Source organism: Chlamydotis macqueenii, chromosome 9 (genome assembly GCF_036417535.1).
Source record: "Chlamydotis macqueenii isolate bChlMac1 chromosome 9, bChlMac1.mat, whole genome shotgun sequence".
NCBI lineage: Eukaryota > Metazoa > Chordata > Aves > Otidiformes > Otididae > Chlamydotis > Chlamydotis macqueenii.
Window position 1 is genome coordinate 10510215 of NC_141564.1, and position 23199 is coordinate 10533413.

At 41.5% G+C, this 23199-nt stretch overlaps 1 protein-coding gene across 4 annotated transcripts in view; it reads right to left on the bottom strand.

The window, feature by feature from the left end:
• Positions 1-23199, bottom strand: part of PAK2 (p21 (RAC1) activated kinase 2) — a 46787-nt gene continuing 23588 nt past the window's right edge. For all 4 annotated transcript variants that reach the window (XM_086754550.1, XM_086754549.1, XM_086754546.1 and 1 more), the window contains 13 exons: positions 19686-19786; positions 18967-19117; positions 18041-18072; positions 17642-17749; positions 16279-16411; positions 15559-15622; positions 14695-14743; positions 12545-12657; positions 11933-12050; positions 9983-10082; positions 7144-7340; positions 5518-5655; positions 1-4993 (listed from right to left, as the gene is read on the bottom strand). In XM_086754550.1, the coding sequence (XP_086610676.1) occupies positions 4907-4993; positions 5518-5655; positions 7144-7340; positions 9983-10082; positions 11933-12050; positions 12545-12657; positions 14695-14743; positions 15559-15622; positions 16279-16411; positions 17642-17749; positions 18041-18072; positions 18967-19117; positions 19686-19786 (1391 nt within the window). In that variant the 3' untranslated portion in view covers positions 1-4906. The remainder of the gene's footprint in view (positions 4994-5517; positions 5656-7143; positions 7341-9982; positions 10083-11932; positions 12051-12544; positions 12658-14694; positions 14744-15558; positions 15623-16278; positions 16412-17641; positions 17750-18040; positions 18073-18966; positions 19118-19685; positions 19787-23199) is intronic.

Genomic DNA, 23199 nt, shown 5'->3' on the forward strand with positions numbered 1-23199 from the left:
TACAGAGTTAGAGAACACCAGTTTAAATGCATAAAGGGTCAATTATATATAAAGACAAAGAGACTACAACAAGTTAATTAACCTGAAGAGACAGTGCTTTGTGCAAAACAACACATTCTCATGTCTGGTTGAAAAGGCTTCTGAAGACAAGTGGTTTCTTAATTTCCTTTCATCAGTGGTATGAGCAAAGCTTGTACAACATGCAAGAAAGGGGAAGAGATGATTTCCCAATAACTCACAGGAAACACACAACACTGAGTCCCTGACATTCACAACTGAGACATAAACTTCATCTGGATTTCAACTGAACTGGTCTCAAGGCCAAAGAAAATTCATTTAGATGTCCTTTTCTTTAGCTAGACTGCCATGCCAACAGGCTGCAGCGTTTTCAATGAAAGTTTCAATGAAAAACACGAGCGAGTCTCCGCAGCCTACCAACAGGCACCATTGAGCTCATCCCAAGTCCTAGGCAAGCTGTTGACACCCAGCGTCCTCGCCCTGTTCAGCTCTGCCGGTCAAATGCTGATCAGCGGGGACAGTACGGAATCAGGAGCAGCGTCTTCCAAGTAGGCACCAGGACAGCTCATTCCCCGCTTTTCCTGCGTTGTAATGCTTACATGCAGGATCTTGGGTGATATTCATGGTGCAATAAAGCAGTCTTGTTCAGAATAGTTACTGGAACATCATCATGTTGCCACGATTGCAGTTTACTGGCCCATCAGTCCCACCCCAGTCACTACGAAAAGGCTACCTGATGGCAAACAGATGGTGCAAGATACGACTGCGACAGACTAGGCTGGTCTTTGCTCTGCTCCCTTCGCAAGAAGAGCAAGGGATCTCTCTTCCACAGCGGGTGAAAAGGGTGTTTCAGAGCTGCTTTCCTCCCAGCAGTGATCTGGAGCATTTTGCGAGCAGCATAACCTCTGCCAGCAGTGCATGGTGGCAAGGAAAGCTTGCGTTATAACGAGGTTGGTACAGACAGTGACAAGTAATAAAATTTTAAAAGAAACAAGACAGGCTAGTGTAGCAGAAAATTATATCCACCATAATTAAAGCATTCGTAAGAAGCTTAATTACAAACAAATACATTCTGTTAATCTCATTAAGACATTTAAACATGTACTCTTTTCAGCCTCTCTTGTCTTAGAAGGTATGAACTCATGACATGGAAGGGGGAAAAATCCAAATGTTTTTTTAAAAGTTTATTTCTAGCCCTGAAAGAATAGTCATTAAACAAAGTCAACAAATACAGTAGTTAATATTGCAGTAACAATTAAATAACATAATGGGATTAAATTACACAAAAGGCAACATTAAAATCTGAAGACAGTTAAAAAAATAAAAAGAAAGCCTGCACCTACTTCCATTTCCACTGACAGCGTGAGGAACAGGGGGGAAAATGGACCAGAGACATTTACTTATTCAACTCCAGCTGGAGAGACCCCTAACAACCCCCTTGCTCCCTCCCCAGCCCACCCAGCATCCCCTCTGACAGAGGGACCCAGCCTCTCCCATCTGCTCTAGCCACACCTTTTGCACCTCCCCGCACCCCAGAGCAGGGGGAAGCCTACAACTGAGTCTCATTAACACCTACAGCAGGTCAAAGTGCACATTCCCAGCGCCATGGTCGCTTTTAATGCAAAGTCTGGTTTATTCTACGATAACAAGAAAGTCCCAGGAGTCACACATTCCCTGCACACTTGCATCTCAGCCGTAAGCTGCCCAGCTCCATATATCCAACTAACCACACCACCGTACGTTACACTTCATGTGTATCACATGCGTCTCTGATCCTGACTCAGGATCTTATGCTGGCACCCGAGAGAGAGCGAGACATATGGGAATCCCAGCATTTTCAAATGCAATCCTTCCCTTTTCATCATCTACTCAAGCTCTGGCTGCTCTCTGCCCTAGTGATACAGCGGAGTTGAACAGTCCTGCAGCAAGTCTTAAGGAGGCTAATCTTCACCCTTTAGGGCAAAAAACACAGCTTGCATTTTTTAATCCTGCAGACACATCCAGTTGACATCGTTAGAAAAGCGATGCCTGACCCACTAAGACACAAAAGCACAGTATGGGAACCTTCTCCTGGCTCTCCTCTTCTGCCAGCTCCATCTCTGACCATGATTTCTGGCAGTGGAGTGTGAGAAACCTCACCACGTAACAATAAAACTGCTGTGTGGGCAACAGGAGATGCAGACACTTCTCAGCTTCAGAGCTAAACATCATTGCAGGTCACACAGTAAGCACCAAGGTACGTTTTGGTAACTTCTGGATTGGGCCAAGTCTTGTGTGCTAAGATGGCCAAAAGTATGGAAATAATCTCCTAAGTAGACTAAATTGGACAAATTCTGTAACATATGTTTTAAACCATTCTCATTTATCAATAAAAGTGAACTAATAAGTTAAAATTATTCATGATTTCTTTTCTATTTTAAAAAACCCTAATTTTATCACAAGTTATCTTACTGCCTAAATTGTGCCATCAAAAGAAAAGAAAAAAAAAAAAAAAAAGCAAAAGCTCCCAGTTCAACTCTGGCACAAGGAGTTTCACAAAGTCCACTGCCAGCAATGGACAAAGAGGGAATCACTGGTACAACAGGGTTTTTTCCTCAGCTAAGCCTCCTTGCTACTTCATTTGATCAGTGAGTCAGAGGCACTCAAACCAGAGGCATCGCCATTACAATGCTTACAGCGTCCACGGCTCATAATACATTTTCCCTGGGAAATGCATTAAGATTTCCTTGCCTGGAATGAGACACTTTCTTGAATTTAAACCCATTACTATTCTTAGGCTTCTAGCTAGAGGGATTTATTCCTTTGATGGAGCAGTATTACAATTTATCCAATGCAAATTTTGACTACAACGCAACAGCGGAACACAAGCTGAACTGCAATGCTGCAGTGTCCTGCAGAACATGGCGTCTTGTTGGTACCAAGCCAGTTCCTAGAAGCTAGCGAGTCGCAGCAGCAGATGAGCAAGACCCTAGCCCTGCTTCCCCTCCGTCATCACACAAATAGCCTCCACTGCTCTGGCCGGCCGCTCTCAGCTGGAAGTTGGTTTTGTCATACCTTGGCTACCAGTCCCCAAAACTTAGTTATCTCTATCACTATACAGATAACAAAATTATCTTAAAATGACTTCTATCTTCTGCCAGCAATGTTTGTAAAAGTGTGCAAAAAATTTTTATTCAGGGTCCTCTGCCCATACCCAGCCATAACCCTATCTGTCCCAGGTCCTGCCCCACTGGGAATGCAATAAAATCCCCACTAAAGTAATGGTTATTCTTTCACAGAATCGTTTGGCACATTGTAATTACAGTTGGCTTTTCATTAAACTTTTGGGGAAGTTGAAATGCATAGACTGTAGCGCCAGAAGAAGCTGGGGCATAGGCTCTTCTTGACTTGCCCCTGTTAACACCCCAAGAACTCAACTGCTCAAGTTGCTCACTGTCCTTCAGAGGGAGGCACTTTTTCTTGCATTGAAAGTTTGACTTCAGCCATTCTAGCTGCTACAATGTCTTTAGTGAGAAAGAATCGGTGTGACACGTCACGTCTCCTCAGCCTCGAGCTAGCCGGTCAAATAAACCCCATGGACGTTTGACAGCACTGTTCTCCCCTCTCAGCTTTCATCTTCTCAGAACAGCGCTTCGGTATTTCCAGGTGTTTATAATCTTCTGTTTGAATCGTATTTTAAAAATCCTGTGTTTTCAGTGTCCTCAGATCTGATTATTCGTTCTTCCGATTTCATTAGTACAAATGGAGCACATACAAAACTGGAAAAAATAGCTCTAATACTTAAACTCTGACAACTCCATAGGTTGATGCATTATTTGCTTGGGGAAAAAAATTACAACATATACAAAAATGTATTTGATACAAAGAAGGGAAATGTAAAATAAAAAAGTCAAAGGCACCAGCATAACTTCCAAAGCCCTAGTCAGAGCACAGATAATACATGTTTTTGAACCACCCACCGCACCAAGCACATTAACCTTTAAGCTTCTGGCCAGCAAGTCTAATTGGAAAAAAAGAGCAGACAGGAAGACAGCTGGAATTTTTTTTTTTTCTTGCCCTGACTTTAGCTGATCATTTGATCATAAATAAAGTATCTGACCCCTACCTACATATCCATACACTGACATCCAAAGACTTGACCAATCATTAAGTTTCTACAAAGAGGCCACGTCTTTGATTAAAAGTCCACAGAGCACGCATATGAGAAACAGCTGAATACTGCTCTTCCTCCTCTCTCCATATTCATCTTAAAAGCAAAAAACATCTCAATACATCATGATTTCTTAAGTAGCCAAGTCGTCAATTCTATAGTACAGTAACAGCTAATCCATAAAAGAAATGAGGGGCAAGATGTACCTTCACATTTGTCACACCTGTCATGATTCTAGTCATATGGGAGCTTACTAGAGTGATTTAAAAGTAAACAGGTAGAGGGGAGGAAGAGTAAAGTGAAATGGATCAGCAGGTAAAATTAGTACTGCTCTCTGAAAGCTTGAATCTGTCATTCAAGTATTGCAAGTACCCAGAAGGGTACAATGAATGGGAGCTGTTACAGTAAAGTCGTTAAAAACCCTTAAAACCTCGGGCACAGTAAGTGGCATTTCTGGGCTGTCTGCAGGGGGGGGAAAGAAAAAAAAAACAAACACAACCTAAAACCAAAGGGGCCAGTAATTCAGTTCTCAATTTCTTCTGGATCCCAGACAGGGATCGCTAGAGTCACCACAATTTGTTTTGGGTGTCTTCTGGATGAGAGTTTCTTCCCTTTTGCAGATGTTTCCCCCCCACAAAATCCCTTCCCTCCCCCCAGAAGTGTAACAATTTCATATATTATAAAGATTTGTAAAATACAAACAAATTAAAAAAAAGGATGAAAGTTGTGGCAGTAATGTTAGCGGTTACTCTTCATTGCTTCTTTGGCTGCCAAGATGAGTGGCGTCAAGCTAGACAGAGGTTTTGCCAGTTTCAAGAAGGGATGCTGCCAGGAAGAGAGGAACACAGCAAATTAGTGAAAGACACAGTTTAAACAGCCAGTTAAAGCCATATATCCACACAGCCCTTTTCATCCTGAGGTACAAAAAGCAATGCAAGTGCTATCAATGCCCAGCTCCTGAAGGAATAGATCCAGAGCATCTCAATCATTCCTCCTCGCCCCAAAAGAGCCTAGCCTTTCCTTTTGCAATAGCTCACTACAGAGAGGTTTGCTGCTCAAAACTTCATCTTTCAGTCCCATTCTGCTCACTTCAGTGGCTCTATGACAGTAAGTTTGTAAAGTGCTGGATGCTTTAGCAGGGGCAGAATGAAGGCACAGATTACTGATGGAAAGACTTCAGAGTACATATTACAATCTTTATGACTGTGGTTCCTACCAACTGCTCTCCACTAGAGTCCTCAGAAGAAAATATAAAAAAAAGAGGGTGCCAGTCTACAGTGTGGTTTAGCACAGGCTGACCTTACTCATGGCTTCTGTATTTCAGACCGCGAGAAGCAGCTGACTCTCACCTGTAACAATTCTTTGGCTGATCCTCTTTTCTCTACATCCATCTCCAAACATCGGTTCAAGAAATCCCGGAATATTGGGGACAGTTTCTCTGGGTTCTGCAGCTCTGGTGTGCCATTAGTTGCTATCAAATATAAAGCCTGTAAAATGAGTAATATTGTATAACCAAATAAAATCTTTAAAAGATGCCAAACTGACCTGCCTAGTGGCAATCCCTTGGTCTAGATGAGAAAGGGCTCTGCAGTCTACTTCTCCTCTCCCTGATGAGACGCAAAACTGTAAAATGCCACAATTACAGGCAGTCGTGACCTATTCTTGCAAGTAATAATAATGTTCAAAATCTTTTGGCGACAGATACTTACCTTGACAAAGACAAGGTAAGTATCATTTTTCATAACCTGATGGATTTACTTTCCCTAGACTAGCACAGAAGACAGAGTTCAAAGTCCCATGTCTGAGTTACAAGTAGAATCATAGAATCATAGAATAGTTAGAGTTGGAAGGGACCTTCAACGGTCATCTAGTCCAACCCCCCTGCAAGAAGCAGGGACATCCCTGACTAGATCAGGTTGCTCAGAGCCCCATCCAGCCTGGCCTTGAACGATTCCAGGGATGGGGCATCCACCACCTCTCTGGGCAACCTGTTCCAGTGCTCTACAACTCTCATTGTAAAAAATTTTTTTCTAATATCTAATCTAAACCTACCTCCTTCTAATTTAAACCCATTACCCCTTGTTCTATCACAACAGGCCCTACTGAACAGCTTCTCCCCATCTTTCCTGTAGGCCCCCTTGAGGTACTGGAAGACCGCTATCAGGTCTCCCCGGAGCCTCCTCTTCTGCAGGCTGAACAGCCCCAACTCTCTCAGCCTGTCCTCATAAGAGAGGTGCTCCAGCCCTCTGATCATCTTTGTGGCCCTCCTCTGGACCCTTTCCAACTGGTCCATGTCTTTCTTGTGTTGGGGACTCCAGAACTGGACGCAGTACTCCAGGTGGGGTCTCACCAGGGCAGAGTAGAGGGGCAGAATCACCTCCCTCGACCTGATGGCCACGCTCCTCTTGATGCAGCCCAGGATGCGGTTGGCCTTCTGGGCCGCAAGGGCGCATTGCCCACTCATGTTGAACCTCTCGTCTACCAACACTCCCAGGTCTTTCTCCTCAGGGCTGCTCTCGATCCATTCTCCACCCAGCCTGTATTTGTGCTTGGGATTGCCACGACCCAGATGCAGGACCTTGCACTTGGCCTGGTTGAACTTCATGAGGTTGGCACAGGCCCACCTCTCCAGCCTGTCCAGGTCCCTCTGGATGGCATCCCTCCCTTCCAGCGAGTCGACGGCACCACACAGCTTGGTGTCATCGGCGAACTTGCTGAGGGTGCACTCTATACTTGCTGAGGGTGCACTCTATAGTTGCTATTCATCTTCTAAACAGAAAAAAAATCAGAGCAGGGCTGACTGCAAAGTCAAGGCAGCTGTCTTCCTTTTGGAGGAATTTTCTTGCCACTGCTGAAGCTTGTTGTTTTTTCCATTTCATTTTCTTTTTAATGTAGATATTATAAATGAACAATTACTGAACACGTTCATATGGCAAACACCTGTCAACAGTTCTAGACACATCTGGGCTTCTTACCCTCAGGGGGTTTTCGTTGAGGTACGGGGGTTCTCCTTCCACCATCTCAATAGCCATGATGCCCAGAGACCAGATATCCACTTTAGGGCCGTATGCTTTCCGTGTGACCACTTCAGGAGCCATCCAGTAAGGGGTTCCAACCATAGTGCTGCGCTTGCTCTGCTCTGGGGTGATCTGAGCACAGAAACCAAAGTCGGCTGTAGGATAACAGAATTTTAAAAAGTTAAATTGGTGCCTCCCAAGTAAGTGGGCTTCCTAGAAGACTTCTCTATTACTACACATGTATTTTACTCCTCTACACTTGAAAGGGGATTGGGTGAGGGTGTCTCCTCTTCTTTTTTTTCCCCCACTACATTCTCCATATTACAAAATCCAACGTGCAAAATAGATACAAAACCTGAAGGTGTTTAAGCAGGGCAGAATTCCGTGGAATGAAGATAAGGCTTTTTGTCCTCTGGAAAAGTGACACAAGTACTACCCTGTAGAAGAATAGTATTTTGCTCGGTCTTGCCTTCAAGAATCCTAGACTGGTAACAGCCAAAAGAAGTAATCAAGCAGAACACAAAAGGCAAGTGTTCCTTACATGGTATGTTATACAGCCTGAATTAGAAAAAATGAATCCACAAACCATGGCTTCTGCCCTGCTAAACAGATTTTGTTTGTGCAGCTATTGAGTTCAACATTTCACAGCAATTCGGCAATCAAATACGGGTACTACAGCTGACAGAGACATGGAAACAAGGCTTCAGATAAGTGAAGTGCTACTCCACACTCAGCAGAAGGAACCTGGACAAATGAACCTTTCCACAATGTAACTACCAAAGAGAACAACCACACTCAAGAAAACGAGAAAAGTCACCTATTCCTATAGCCTTCAGGTGCAGCAGCAATGCATGTTCCATCATGTTACTTTATCCAGCTGCAGCACTCCCACTTCCCAGGCATGTAAAGCATCAATAAGAACACAGTTAAGGCAGGAGACAGATATTACCTTATCATTGACACTAAGTTTGAGAGAGAGAGAGAAAGAGAAAGAAAGAGAAAGAGTTTTAAAATTTCAAGTAGATTTCGAAAGTGTTATGTCAAGCAGTGCTAACAAAAGAGCCACAGTCATGAAAGTGCTACATTGTACCAAGAGGACAATTTAACAAAGAACTACCCTCACTCTGATTGTCAAAATGCTGCCTTAGAAAACAAACCAAAACCAAACAAAAATATCAAACCTATAGGAGTCACCGAGTTCATCACCAGCAGTTCTTGGCCTTTATTAAGGTGCCATACTCAACTCAAAGCACAGCTTATTTCAATGAACAGACCAGAGAAGGAGAAGCAGTGTATGCCTCCTGACCTACTAACAAGGCATTCAGCACCCTGCCACCAGCAAGGAGAGAAAAGACAGGCAAGATGTAGAACCCAGTTTCGCCAACTAGTAGTGCTGTAAGTATGTAGTGGTGACAGGCAGACTGGTATCTTATTCTCCTGTCACCCATCTCCCAGAAGTCAGACTTCCCCAGAGAAGAGGAAGAGCTTGAGAAGAAGGTGCAACTTCTTCCACCCTCTACCCTAAACAACTGCTAGAAGCTCTATAATCACACAGCCAAAGAAGAGCTAGTCTCAACGCTGATTACAATACTCCCCCTTCATATTAGGGCATTTTTACAGCTGACTCCTGTTTTCTCCTGTCTCTCTCTACTTCTGATGTTCCCCCGTCTTCTGGGGCCAGTTGTTCTTGCGTAGGTTGCTAACCCTATCTTTCTGCCACTCCGCTTTGCTTTGACAGCTCTTACATTTATAAGCCTTCTCCAGCTAAGCCTTCTCAGTCACATTCTCTACTGTAACTATTCACTTATCTTCAGCCTCTGAATCCACACACTTTGTGCACAAACACATCACACCCTTAAAAAAAAATACCCCCCCCAAATGCAAGCAAGCAGTGCATCTGACAATGCTGGTAAGCAAATCAGGTTGCTCATAATCCTTCTTCACATTTCATCTCATAAACAACATGAGACTGCAAACCGTCTAGACTAAGGAATATTGCTGAGATACACTTTCATGACATTTCAAATTCCTACCCAGCTGTAAAAACACCATCCCTTAACTCTTTGGTTGCTTTATGCTTTGCACATTCCTCCACACCAGAAGTCAGGTAATGCACCTCTCTCTCTCTCAACAGTCTTGGCAGCTTCTTCAAGTGGTTTCACATTTTTTAATTGCCACACATGTTTACACACACCAGAAACTGACTTACTGTATGCAAGTCCACGCATGCATAACAATTACCTGAAAAGCAAGTAGTTTCTTTGGTCATTTCATGACAATATTAATGAAAGTGTGTTACACTTTCAGCCCCCAAAAAAGGAGGCCCAGTACAGGCAAAGCAAAAGACTAGACTGGAATATAAATGGTTCATAATGTACAATTTTCTTGTTCGTGATCTTCTAACGAAAAGGACAAAACATTAAAAGCAAGTCATGACAACCTGAAAAGACTAGCAAAGCAACTGCAGTTAGCTGCAACTTTACTCTTGCAATCATTCACATCTTTGCTTCACTGTATGGTGCCAGTTACTTCACATTCACCAACATATTCATGTGGCAACAGGTTTACTTCAACATCCTTCCGGTCTAACACGCTCACAGCCTTAGCCCTCAGAATTTCAATACCTGCTACCTATACATTATACATCTTATAACTCAGAATTAATTTCTATTACTCATAGCCCATAAAAATTCACCTCAAATTTCCCTGCCAACTCTCTTTCTACCATTTTACGCTCTGAGTTAAAGTTTACCAGGTAAGTGAAAAAAGACCATTGAAACACCTGTCTGGTACTCACTTAGTTTAACTGATCCATCCATTCCTAGCAGCACATTGTCGCTCTTAATGTCTCTGTGTATAACCTGGTTGGCATGTAGAAACTCAAGCGCTTGCAAACACTGGATGGGAGGAAGAAAAAAATATTCAGCATATGGAAACATAATTTCTGTACGTGAACACAAATTCAAAAGCAATGCTTTACACCCTCAGACAGTGCTGAGTGCAAAAATGTAACAGGTATTATTTAAAATAACCAGCAGAGGAGGCTCTTGTGCTAAAAAATACTCTCCAGATCTCATGAAGTAAAAAATCATCTAACCATGGAGTTTCTCCACTGTCTTAACAAACCCATAAATTTTATTCCTCATGAGCCAGTCATCACCCAAGATGCTCCTCAAAATCCCAGATGTTAATTTTGGTACATCCTACAAATTCTAGAGGAACCATAAGGCACTAACTGGGAACTTTTCAGGCTGAAGTCTCACCAAGAGGAACTGGTAAGACTTCATTCTTAACATCCAAGCAACTTCTCTTGACAGTGAAGGCTGTAAAACATCTTCATTATGAAAGTCACTAATATTGTTTTCGCATTGTTTTCAGATTAAAACATTTCACACTAAGTTTCTGCCTAAGAACATAGTGAATTTTACTTTTGCTATTTGAGAATATAAGGCAAAAAAACAATTTTAAGATTTTTCTCTTTTAATAGAAGCAGAACATTTAGCATTTGCAACTTTGCAAGGATATAGTGCCCAGTGAGATTTTTGTGTCTTCATTTGCTTTAGCGAAGCGGCACTGATTTGCAGAATGAAGTCTACCTAACATACTGGGCAGCAGAGTTTTGATGAAGTGCAATAGTTCAATATTAGACTCTTCCCTCAGAAAACTTAATTACTGTTACAGTAAATAGTTTCGGTTCTCTGCTTCCAGCTCTGGTTTCTCAGTAAACCATTACCTGTCCATACATGTTTATGTACAAGTTTGCTTTCCATCCCTTCCCTTTGGGTGAGTCATCAAAAGCAGATGTCAGGTTGATGTAGTCAAATGGGCTTTTAAAAAGCCTAAGTTTCTCCTGCACAGCAGATAATACAATTACCTCTCTCTCTGCCATAATAAATCAAGCCTGAGCTGGATGCCAGCATTCTGACTCAGGGCAGAAACCACCGATAAGTCGTGACATCAACTGTTTTTAACTTTTCCATTTGAAATCTTACTGCAATATTAAAATTATTGCAACTACAATCTTCTGGAGAAATGCTTTTCTGAGAAATCCCTAAAGAAAGCTTAACTGTCACAGAACTATAGATTTCACACACTATGAAAACAACTACTGAAATGAGAAAGGGACAGTCTGCATCAAGTTCACCTTTATTTTAGTATATGTTTCCTAAAGTATTCCTGTTTCATCAGATTGACTTTCACACTCTAACACACACACTTCCTCTTCTTCCTTCTGGAAAACACTTGGAAGCTTTCAGACTTTTCTTTTTTAAAAAACATGTTCACATCTCTACTTTCTACATTACCTATATATATATATGAATACTGTTTCCTTTTTAGTGCCTTTGAATATTCTTCATTAGTCAAAGTTTAAAAAGACATTTTTTTCAGCTGCTAAACAACTTAACTGCTCTTCCTTGAACTTCAGTCCACATTATTAGTATCTTTCTGTTAACATTGTCACCAGGAGTAGGTAACCCAGGTACCAAAACTGAAATATTTATTTGCTCCATTACCTAACATTCCCAAATACCCAGCTCAAAACTGCCACAGCTCTTGTGTTACAACACTCAAACTCCTTATTTTCTGAGTTAAGCTAATTTGTTATTTTCTGTAATTTTAATATTGATTTTTGTTCTCAGTATCAATGGCTCCAACAGCAATTATTGCAATTAGTCCTAAGTGTACCATAAAACCTAAGGGAATAGAGTGCACCTTCACTCCTCTACCCATCAACTCCGATACTCACCTCTCTGCAGACAGCAGCAATCTGTGCTTCATCCATACATGTTTCTGTGACCACATCTGTCAGTGAGCCTCCAGCTAGATACTCCATCACCACAAACAGTTCATCTCCTACGAGGTAACTACAAACAGAAAATGAAAAGCATGCCTGTTTGCTATCAAGAGATCGAGAACTGAAAAATGACTGATAAGAGCTGGTCAATGAAGTGATTCATAAGCACTTCAAGACAAACAGTAAAGTTAATCTCTGGAAGGTAGTTTGAAAGGTAAATGCTGACAATAAAAGCTGCGTGCTTCTTACTGCCTAAATGGGCAGGATAACACCCTACATATCTCATGCACAACACAAGCACTGCTCCACATGTGCTCGTCCGCCACTGACACCCAACCATGTGCAGCAATGCACTCGTGACAGAAGAAGGCTTCTTACTGAATCATCACCACCACTCACTGTAACAGATGACCTTTTTTTCTTTTTTTTTAGATGATAGTTTAAATGCAGTTGTTTACTCATAAGAGCATTAGGTACAGGAAGTTCAGGTCTGTGGAAGTATATCAAGTTAAAACCTGTTGAAATCCCTGGGGATGAAGGAATCAGCTAGTGGTCTGCATTTACCTGTCCAGGAAGTTGACTATGTTGGGGTTCTTCAGCTCCTTCATTACCAAGATCTCATTAATAATTAACTCCTTCTTGGGCTGTTTCTGCAGGTTTATCTGTTTAATAGCAACCTGAATAGGACAAAGTAAAACAGCAGTCACTCAAATCTGAGTATCAAAACCTTCTAGTCATTCTTAATACAGTGAAAAGTTAGAAGAAATTCTGTAACAGGATTAAAGGAGCTTAGCACAGCTTGCAGCTGGCAAGTTACTTATTTATTGGCATACAACTTGATGAGCATACAACTCACACCCAAAGCCAACATCATCCTCTTGCAGCTGAAAAGATCCACAAACAATAACAAAGGCCAGCACAGACAGCAAAGGAAATATTCAGGAGATGAAAAGATACTTGTCCAGTTTCATATCAACAGGCCTAAAGCAGAAGAGTAATAGCAGAGTAAAAGCAGTAACAGCCTTCCAATGCAAGGCAAGGCAATTCATTTTTCTGCCTTCTGATCAAAGTAGTGTTTTGGGTATAAGGAAAGCTGGGAGGCAGAAGGAATTGCTCTCAAAGCAATTAAGCCAATGAACTATCCCAGAGAGAGAAGGAAAGATAAAGACCTATCTTGTCCAGGAAATAAGCTAACAAGGGTAAGTATTCCAGACTTTAAAATGGAGAATAATTGTCCCAGTTATGTTAACTGCAACACTTTGAGGAGGCAGTTCAGAGTTTTACAAGATAATCTACTCATGAGTTCAAAACTAAACACAAGAAATATAATCTTGTAGAAACAATTGTTATCATATTGCAACGGGCATTAAAAGAACAGAACTTGTGGCACAGAACCACAAAGTAACTAAGACTGGAGGGGACCTCTGGAGGTCATCTGGTCCAATCCCTTGCTCAAAGTACAGCCAACATGGAGCAAGTTGCTGAGGGTCTTGTGCAACTGAGTTTTGAATGGAGACCTCCATGAGCAGATACTCCACAACATCTCTGGGCTCCTATCCCATGTTTGATCATCCTGACTGTGAGGGGAAAAAAAGAAAAATCTAATATCTAACCAGAATTTTCCTTACGGCAATTTTTGTCTGTTACCTCATCCTGTCATTGTGTAGCTGTAAGAGGACTCTAGCTCCATACTGTCTACATCTTCCCATTAGGGAGCTGAAAACAGCAATAAAATCCTCCTTCGGCCTTCTTACCGCTGAAGAGACCTAATTCTATCCTCAGACATTAAGCACTGAGGAAGCCAGAGTACTGCATCTGTTTAACATGTGAAGGCAGAGACTGCAAGCAACCAACAGTTCACCCTGCCTGACAAGACTCAGGGGACATCTAAGAATGGAACTGGACTACAAAACTGAGTCTGCAGTCAGTAAGAGGACAGGAAGTACTGCAGTATGTAGAAAGCAAATTAAGAGTCAACATACTGAAATGATTGAAAGGCTTGCATTTTATCAAGATGTGGTGCTCCACTACAGTACTGCTAAATGTGGTTACTGTTGAAAGGGCATTTACTTATCAGTGACATAGAGAGTGGCTACTTGTGGCCATTTAAAGGAAAATTAATGAAATCTGGATTTAAAGAGAAGCAAATAATTCCTAAAATTTTTGTCCCGGGAACCAGAGATGATCACTGAATGACAAGCATGCAGAGTATTGCTGGCATCATCAGCTTCACCAGGCGAGTTTGGAGACATCAAGGAGTAAAAGCAAAGAGTGGGATGTGGAGAAGGCATTCTAACTACAACAAAGAATCACACGGGGTGAGCTGTTTCCATACAGACAGGCACATCCATCACCTCTACTGAGACACAACTAGAGAACAAGTGTGCAAAGACTAAACAAAGTTTTATTTCTGAAAATGCAGGACATCACTACCCACAATTCTTGAAGGATAAACTGTTTTCAAAAACCGTTTCTGGAACACCTCACTCCCTTTGCTTTTCACTGGAAAGACAAAACTATTTTTAGCTTTCATCACCTGATTACTACAGAACAAGGCACACACTGTTATAAATGACTATGACAAACATTCTTCTGGGAGGTAATAGCAGAGATGGGAGCCACAGAAAGAAATCTAGTCAAGTCATTTTGGCCACCTACAGAAGAACACTTATATAGAAAAAGTATTTCCATTGCAGTGAACACAGAAATCTTACCTCCTGCCCCGTCGCAACATCAATAGCTGTGAAAACTGTACCTGAAGCCCTGTGAACAAAGAGAAAAACGTTAAAGCCAGTTGCATCTCTCCGTGTAACAAAAATGCACGTGAACAGATAAATCACAAACACAAAATTGTGTCAGCTTTTGATGTGGCAAGAGCTTGATCAACACAATGACTATTAAAAGTAAGAAGTATCATAGAAATGCCAGTCAGTTCACACAAAACAAACTAATCTCAAATACACTCTCTGCTGACACCAGCTATGCCTCCTGCTTTCAGGATGCCTAAGCCCCCAGAACTTGTGCTGCTTCCTGTGAACAGCTAAGCTGGGCAGCCCTTGCTGTAGTAGGTATTACTTCTCATTTTCCTCCAGGGGAAATCCACCCACAAATGCATACAGATCTATTTGGAAAGCATAAGGAGGAGTTAGGCATACACATAATCAAAGCTGGAAAAGCTAGAACTTGTAGATACTTTTTTTCTCAGAAGGATTCAGAGGACCACTAGAAGAATAACTTAGTCAAGGCAGGATTGTTAGCTTAGCACACAGAAAACCTTCTGACATGTCCTCATGCTATTCAGCAGTCACACTGCAAAACAGAGGAATGCATCTTACTGGGAGAGGAGAGGACTAGATACACCCACAGAGAAGTCACAGAGCTATGCTTTCGCATTAAAAGACACAGTTCAAAATTTCCACCACTGTGTAAAGCCTTCGCCATTTGTTTATCACTGCTTAATACAGCCAACATTTCTGCCTGCTTCAGTAAGTGAAGGGTACATGACAGTATCGGATAGAGAACAGTACATCACTTTCAACTCTGCCTCCCTAGGAATAAAAGTTGGGGTGAACACTTACCCCTGTCCGATTTTTTCATATCTCGTGTATTTTTTCTTGGGATCTCCTATGCTCACAATAGTGCCTAAAAAAAAAACAACAAAAGAAAAGTCAATCCCGCTATCTTCCTTTTGCAGGGCTGGCTTGGCCAACATACCTCCAAGAGTGAGTCAGCTCAAGTAGTAGCGGCTGATGCATGAACAGCCAAAGCTTCCTCATTCAGTTCCAGTTGCAAACAGCCTGACCTCAAACAATCACTATGCTAGGTTATATTCTTAACGAGACAGATTGTGCTGTTTCCTCTAATATCTCAATTTAATGACAGTCGTCTGCGTAGCAAAACCCAGTACCAGGTTATGACAAATCCATTAGGTTAGCCTAGGCAGTTCTCGACTTAAGCACAGCAACATTAATACATTTAAACTTTATCTTCAAGAACAGTAGAACAAGCAACAGCAGAAACCCTTTCATGGTTGTATTATACACGCAGATCACATTATCACAACTGAACTTTAACCCAAAAAAAACCTGTTCTGCAATCTTTTTTATCCAACAGGGTTCAGAAGCATATAAATCAGCAAAACTTCTGAATGCAGCTCCTCTCAGCTACTGTCTGACACAAAACCAATCAAGCACAGTATTCACACAATGCTTACACAAAAATAAGGATGAGGGCAAAAGTTTAATGTTCCCTCCCAGTCTTAAAGCCTTTGTTCATCTGAAATAAAAAAAAACACCTACGTAGTTTTTCCATGATCTCTTCATCTGACATTTTGGTCTTCTTTTTCTGCTTATCACCTGATTTTGTCACACTGTCAACAGAAGTGTCGCTGGCTGGTGCAGGGATGGGGTCAATTACAGACCGTGTATAAATCTGTTAAGAGAGATCATTCACCTGAGCATTTTCTTTGCAGTCATTGACCTTCAGTTGAAAACAATCACAGTTCTTCAAAGTTCCCTACGCACTATTTTATATAACAGATTGAAGGCAGAAATTAGACCTGAGAAGCATCAAATTCCAGTAAGCCAAGATGCTGGCAGCCTTACTGACCTCTGAAAGAGAGACCCAGGAACCTCCTGAACAGAGTGGATGCTAGGAGATCAACTCCAATTTCCACAGACAGACTTTTTGCGGGTTTTTTACCTCCTTATTCTTTATAATCCATGCTAGTTAACAGCACAGAAATCACTATTTAATAGCGAGATCAACTACTACTAAGATCTAAAGGAAAAAGATTCATGCCTCACCATGAAAAGAAGCATGAGACACTAGGAAATTTCCCAGTTGGCCCCAGTCTAGGGCACTTTCTGGGAGCTTTGTTTAGTTTCCTCCTGAGCTGTTCACAGACATACACAGCTACTCTCAAAATACCAAACTGTAAGATCTGTCACATTTCATATGTCTACATACCCAGAGCAGGCAACTCTAAAGCAGTATCATTTGACAAATATACACAATTCACATTTGCACTCATGAAGCAAAAATAAGCGGGCAGAGCAGCAACATGTACACCTACCACAGTCAAAAGAACGAGCTGAAGTAAGTGGGATCCCTGGGGCTCTATTAACAAGGCATCTAGTTCAGGACAACTACACTAAGACTTAACAAACAACTTCTTAAGCACTTAACTTTTGAGGTAATGCTGACAACTTTGCGAGCCAAATAAGCTTTCATATCTTAAAGTGGAATTGTTTTGTGTTTAGGTAGTATATTTGGTGAGGCTATCACACTGCAATCAAATAAAACAAAGGAAATCAAATACACTACACTTGTAGCGCTGTACTGTGCAAAGTTACAGAAACCAGCTGTGTAGTTTTAGGACCAAAAAGCCTCCTCCTGACATCTTGGGTTGAAAGATAGGTTTAGCTGGATATCTTCAACACAAGCCAACAAACAAATCAGCATTAACTTCAGGATTTCTGATCAAACTGATATCCAGATATTAGGCATTTTCTTAGCGAACTCAAATAAAATAGAATTTCTCCCTAAAAATTTACAACAGCTCATTTCACAAATAAAACACTTCGCTAGAAAACAGAAGTAGAAAAAGTTCTGAAATACTGAGAAATGCAGGTCTGCACTGTAAATTTTACAGCTACTCACCGATTTTGTGTGATCTGGCCGTGGAGCAATAACAGGAGGAGGAGCTTCTTCATCATCATCCTCATCATCTGCCACAGCTGTTGATGGCTCTGAACCTTTGGCATTGGTCTACAGTTTTACCAAATTAAAAAAAATAAACAAAATTGTCTCCCCTACAGTCTTTCTTACTGATGTTGAAAGAAAAGGATAGGTTGAGTGGTTTAAGTGTCAAATTATATTTTATCACAAGACTAAAATACTATTGCTCCAGTGAAATATGCTGTGTTGATGCCCCAATTTGTGATTTTATTCCACAAAAAAATTCTCATTTTGTTTTATAGTGTGAGATTTACTACATAATACAGAAGACCTGAACTTGTATGTGCCTAAGTATATAGAAAGATTAGTAAAAAGACTCACCGTCGGTGTTCCTGAAGGGAAGCCATCTTTTTCTAAATAGGACAAACAGCAGAGTACATAAAATCATCAGAAAAATAATAAAATGTGAACTTTACAGAGTAAAGAATACAGGCTGCTTTGGAGATTTTTTTTCTTCTCTCAGAAGGCAAAATTTCATGGTCACAAATGAGAGAAACCAGTATCGTACTGTAAGACTGTGCAGAAGGAAGCTGTAAGTTTCTAAAATTCTCCCCTACGGGAAGGCAAAATCACTCATTTCCCAACTTGCTCTTCACCTCACTTGAGTACTCACACACAGTTTTCCAAACAGAGCACGGCACAAAACACTTATGTGTTCTTACTGGGATGTGAAATCAGGATCAAATGGATATTTCTGTTCCCGTAAGCAGTATCTTCAATCAAGGATAAGACTAATACAAAGCCTTACTACTAAGCCATTTTCAGAAATAATTTGGAAGAAAACTAGGTAAAACTGCATGCGTTTGTAGGGCAGTCATTTTCTCAGCCCCTCCACATAGCTCCCAACCTAGAACCCACAAATTATCTTTGATGTTACCACATGGTGACATCAAGTTCACAGATAGCTGTTCTGGCCGCAGACAGAAGGAGCAAGGTCTCCAGCACAAAACCAATTAATCACAGTCTCAGAGCCCCAGCTTCATAAACACAGCCCGTTAAAGTTCATTTTGGCTGCTATTTTGAATTATCCAGTTCTATATCTTCCCCTCTCCACTTAAAACAGGAAATTAACTGGACAACGCCAGTTTCCAGTAAGTTTTAAATCCATCTTTGAACATTTGTTCCTCTTGGAAAAGTAGCTTGCTCTTTCAGCATTTGAATCTGATTTATTTTTCTGAAAGAGAGGAAGGCTGTGTTCCAAATACACAACTCCCCTTCAGTATGGCTTGCACACATTTAGATCTCACCTGGAGCAGAAAAACTCAGATACTTCTGTTTTGCTGTGTCTTTGGAGTCGTAGAATTTCAGCACATCTAGTACTGCCTGGGGGTTTTTCTTCTGTTCTAGCTTTGTGATATTTGAGGTCTGCAGCAACCGAGCCCATTGCTCCGGCATTCCCTGAAATAATAGGCTATTTTAAGTATCTTTCTAGTATTTTAAAGATTTTTAAAACGCAGAACAAATTTCTTTCCTCTATAAAAAGCATAACATGTACAGCCTTAAACACATGATCAGGTAGGACTGGGTTTTAATAGGCAGTCATATGTCCATAGGTGACACAACACAAACCAAGTCACAGCTGAAATCCCTCCTGGCTGCTCAATATCTCGAACCCCCGTGCGTACATGACGCCACCTGTTTCAGATGTATTAAGCCAGATGTGAGGAACAGGAATGCAAAAGCGCTTAACAGAACCAGTGTTACCCACTAATGAAAGTAAACTGAAGAGGGTTTCTCAGGGAAGGCTCTCCCAGGTGACACAAAGCATTAGATCTGTCATTTACACTGCAGAAGCACTAACAGGTCAGTCTCATTACTCTGCATGCTGTACAAATACAAAGTAGAGTTATTTCTTTGGTAACAACGAACAGACTAGCTCACGCTTCATTTTAAAACACCACAACGGCTTCACTACAGCACTGACCCACAGCTATCTTCCAAGTAACTTCAAGGCAGGTATACTTACAGTGAACTCTCCAGTAACAGCATCAAAGCCAACATGGATGGTATGCTCAAAATCTGATGGTGGGGAGATTTCTGGCCTTTCCTTTTCCTTCTTCTTGCTTCCTGAAAAAGAGATTCAAAGATCTACTGAGCAAAGATTTCAAGTCCTATTGTCTCCCTTTAACATAATCAATCTAAACATTACAACAGTTAGGATGAATGTAATTATTACTCTGTTTACTGGATGAAGGTGTTTACATAATGCACAGAGATTTGATATTTTCAAGCTAGTACAGACTGCATATAAGAATCAACAACTTGTTCTATTAAATATTAAATTCTATTAAATAATTTCTACAATGGTAGCAAGCAAACAAGAGAGCCCCAGAGTGCAAGGAGCTCTGCAGAGCATATGAAATCTACACATATGAAATGTTTACAATGCAAAAAATGACATGTAATATGGATTAAAAACAACATCGAAGACAACTTCAGTTCAACCTCAAGTTCACCCTAAAGACAGTTAAAACTCAGTTGTCTCACTGCTTCAATTCAAGGTAATTAATGCAAACTAGGACTTCCTGTGATGAAGATAAGAGTTTATAGCCTCAGAGCAATTACCTAATTTAAATTAAAAGCAGAGAGGGGTGGGGGGGAACCAAGCATAATAAGTACCAGACACAGAAACAGCTAATGAGAAGAACCATGCGCACAGTCCAATCTAGATCCAATTAAATTTATAAGACATTTTACAATGCCCGGGGCTTGAGTTTTTTGCTTTTTTATTTTTTCTGACAAAGAGAAAGTAAGTAAAAATGGAAGACGAATTGTAGTTAACTCTGAATATAAAATATACCATTCTGTTCCCTTTACTTAGAAAAGGTTTGGAGTTAAGTTGGAAGGTTTCAGGAACCTGTTTTCTTGTTCTTGCAAAAAAGCCCAAGCCCTGCTTTCTTTCCCTGCCAGAGCAGAGGAACGTACTTGCTGTTTGCTCTCCAGGTAGAAAGATGATGCTCAAGACCTCATCTCACGGCCCTCTGCTGAAGGGGCAGAGGCCTGGCAATGAGCTGCAGACATGTCTAACCTGATACCAAGAAAAGTGGATGTGTAATCTTGGGAATGCCTGTGGGCTCACAGAGCATACAGCTGAATCAGCTGCAATCTATTAGCGTGCATGAAGCCAGCAATAATTCCATAGTGCTCATAACCACAAAGGAAAGCAGCACACCATTCTGCAATCTAACTTGATTACCATTTTATGTTTGTAAGTAAAAAAAAAAAAAAAAAAGTTTTTTTACTTTGTTTTTAAATTTGCCTTAAAAATAAAAATAATGTAGCTTCAGTATAGAAAAAGAGCAGGTAAAACAACATCCTCTTTGTTACTACATGGTAAAAAGTTACTGAACATGGGGCAAGCACAGATCACGCTGCTCAGAGACAGAGAATCCGTCTGAAATCCCCTTATGCTGGCAGGAGAGGAAGGACGGGGAGCCGAGGACAATACTCAAACGAAAAGCCATGTGGGTTGCCTCCAGCTGAACAATGCAGTGGAAAGACACGGCTATTATAAACAGGATATCTTTAATATGGCTGCACAGGTCAGAGCCAAAAAGCAAACCCACTGTCAAATGTTCTCATTAACATTGTTCAGTCACAGGACAGGAGAAACTTGCTTATATGAAAACCTTTAAGGAAAGTAGTGTTTCTTCCCAATCTCTTGCAGCTGTTTATGTGAAAGCAAGAGGGGGGGAAAAAAAAAAAAGTTATATTCTTCAGGAAGGTTCCTGTTCAGGAGCACTTGACATCTAGGGAACAGGAGCTGGTGCTCAAACTCTTCAGGCATGTACTGCACAAATAAACCCACTCCTGCCAAAAATACGAACATCACATTAGTAGGCTAGGAAAGGAGACTAAAAATCACTCCTCTACCCACAGGAAGAGGAGATCACAGCAGCACTTCAAACAAACGCAAGCAGTGAGCTTCAGTCAAGAGGCAAGTCCTGTGAGTCATGTGTTGGCAGGACGTACCCGAGGCTCTGCGAACAAGGCCACTGCGAGGCCACGCTGCTTTCAACCTCTGATTATTTTTGCAACACAGTTCTGTACCTACATGGGAATCCCTCTAATAAAGGGCAATGCTCACTTCAAACCACAAGTGAATCTAAGATGTGGTCCCTTGGCCATGCAGGGACAGCAGCGTACAGACCCCCTGTTCCCAGGAGGGGGAAGACACAGGTCCTTCAGAACGATTCAGTGAACTGGAGAATTGCTCTGTCTGATTAAGAAAGTGCCTCAAATACAGCTGGGTTCTTCTCTTCCCCAGATGAAGCCACAGGCACTCAGCAAGGCGTCACCCAAGGTACCTGACACACCCTCCTGCATCGCAAACCCAGCCTCGAGCATCCCTCGCTCCCCACCAGCGTGTGAGCCTACAGCGTGCTCCAGCCAATCTCCGTACGCAAAGCAAGAAACACAGACGTTTCCCAACAGCCTGATGGTAGCAGGTAGATGACTCCAGATAGTACACTTTGAGTTACTGAGCCGCAGCTGAAACCACACTGAAACCTGCCCTGAGCCAGGAGTCTTACGCATGTCACATGCATGATCCTGGATCCTGGGCGATGCCCCACAGCACCTCCTTTAAGAAGTTCTGCTTGAAGACAAACATTTATAGTTTTAGGGGACTATTTTAGAGCTTTCCAAAAACACACACAGGTTCATTTGCCTTCAGAAGTCTAGCCAAGGAAATTCATGGTAATTAAGTACTCTAGTAAAAAGATGACTATCACTTCATTTATCCTAAACAATGGAAACAGGGGAAAAACCTCCATGACTACTAGGTCATTAAATAATCCCTTCAAACTCTTATGATTATTTCAGTGCAGAACTAGCTCAGACTTGGGGCAGAAACTTGGCATTTGCTAAACCTCACTGTCTGCAGTGAGTCCCCCAAAGCACACCTCCTCCTCAAGGCCATCTGCTGAGCTACAAAAACCTCCCAGAAGAGGACTCGGGGGCAGAGCTGCGGCAAGAGAGATGATTAAGCTGGCCAGGAGGGACCCTGCAAAATTACATGAACAAAGATCTGCAGAATAGAGCCAAACTATGTTATCCAGTAACAAGCCTGTCTGCAGTAGACCTGTACATCTCCTGGAAAGGCATCCCTTCATTTTTCTGAAAATAGAAAATTCAACATTTTTGTAGTAGTTTGTTAACTTTTGGACTGGCTGGAGAAATTTTTCACAGGAAAAATTTCTGGCCCAGGTTGACAGATTTTGCATATAGTCCCAATATATTTGAAAAATTGGAGCACGAAGTTAGTATTTCTGTAAAGTCTCCCAGCAACAGAATGTAAAAGAAAATTGTATTCCAATAGACATTTCTGGTGAGGGTGCACCTCAGCCATGCCAAGGAACAAAACGGCTAACATCTGACCGTTGTTTTAGTGACAGAAAGTCACTGCTTATATTTGACAGACAGTTTTCCAGTTTTGAGGGCCGAAAACATTTATTTGGATGCTTACATTATCCTTGCTG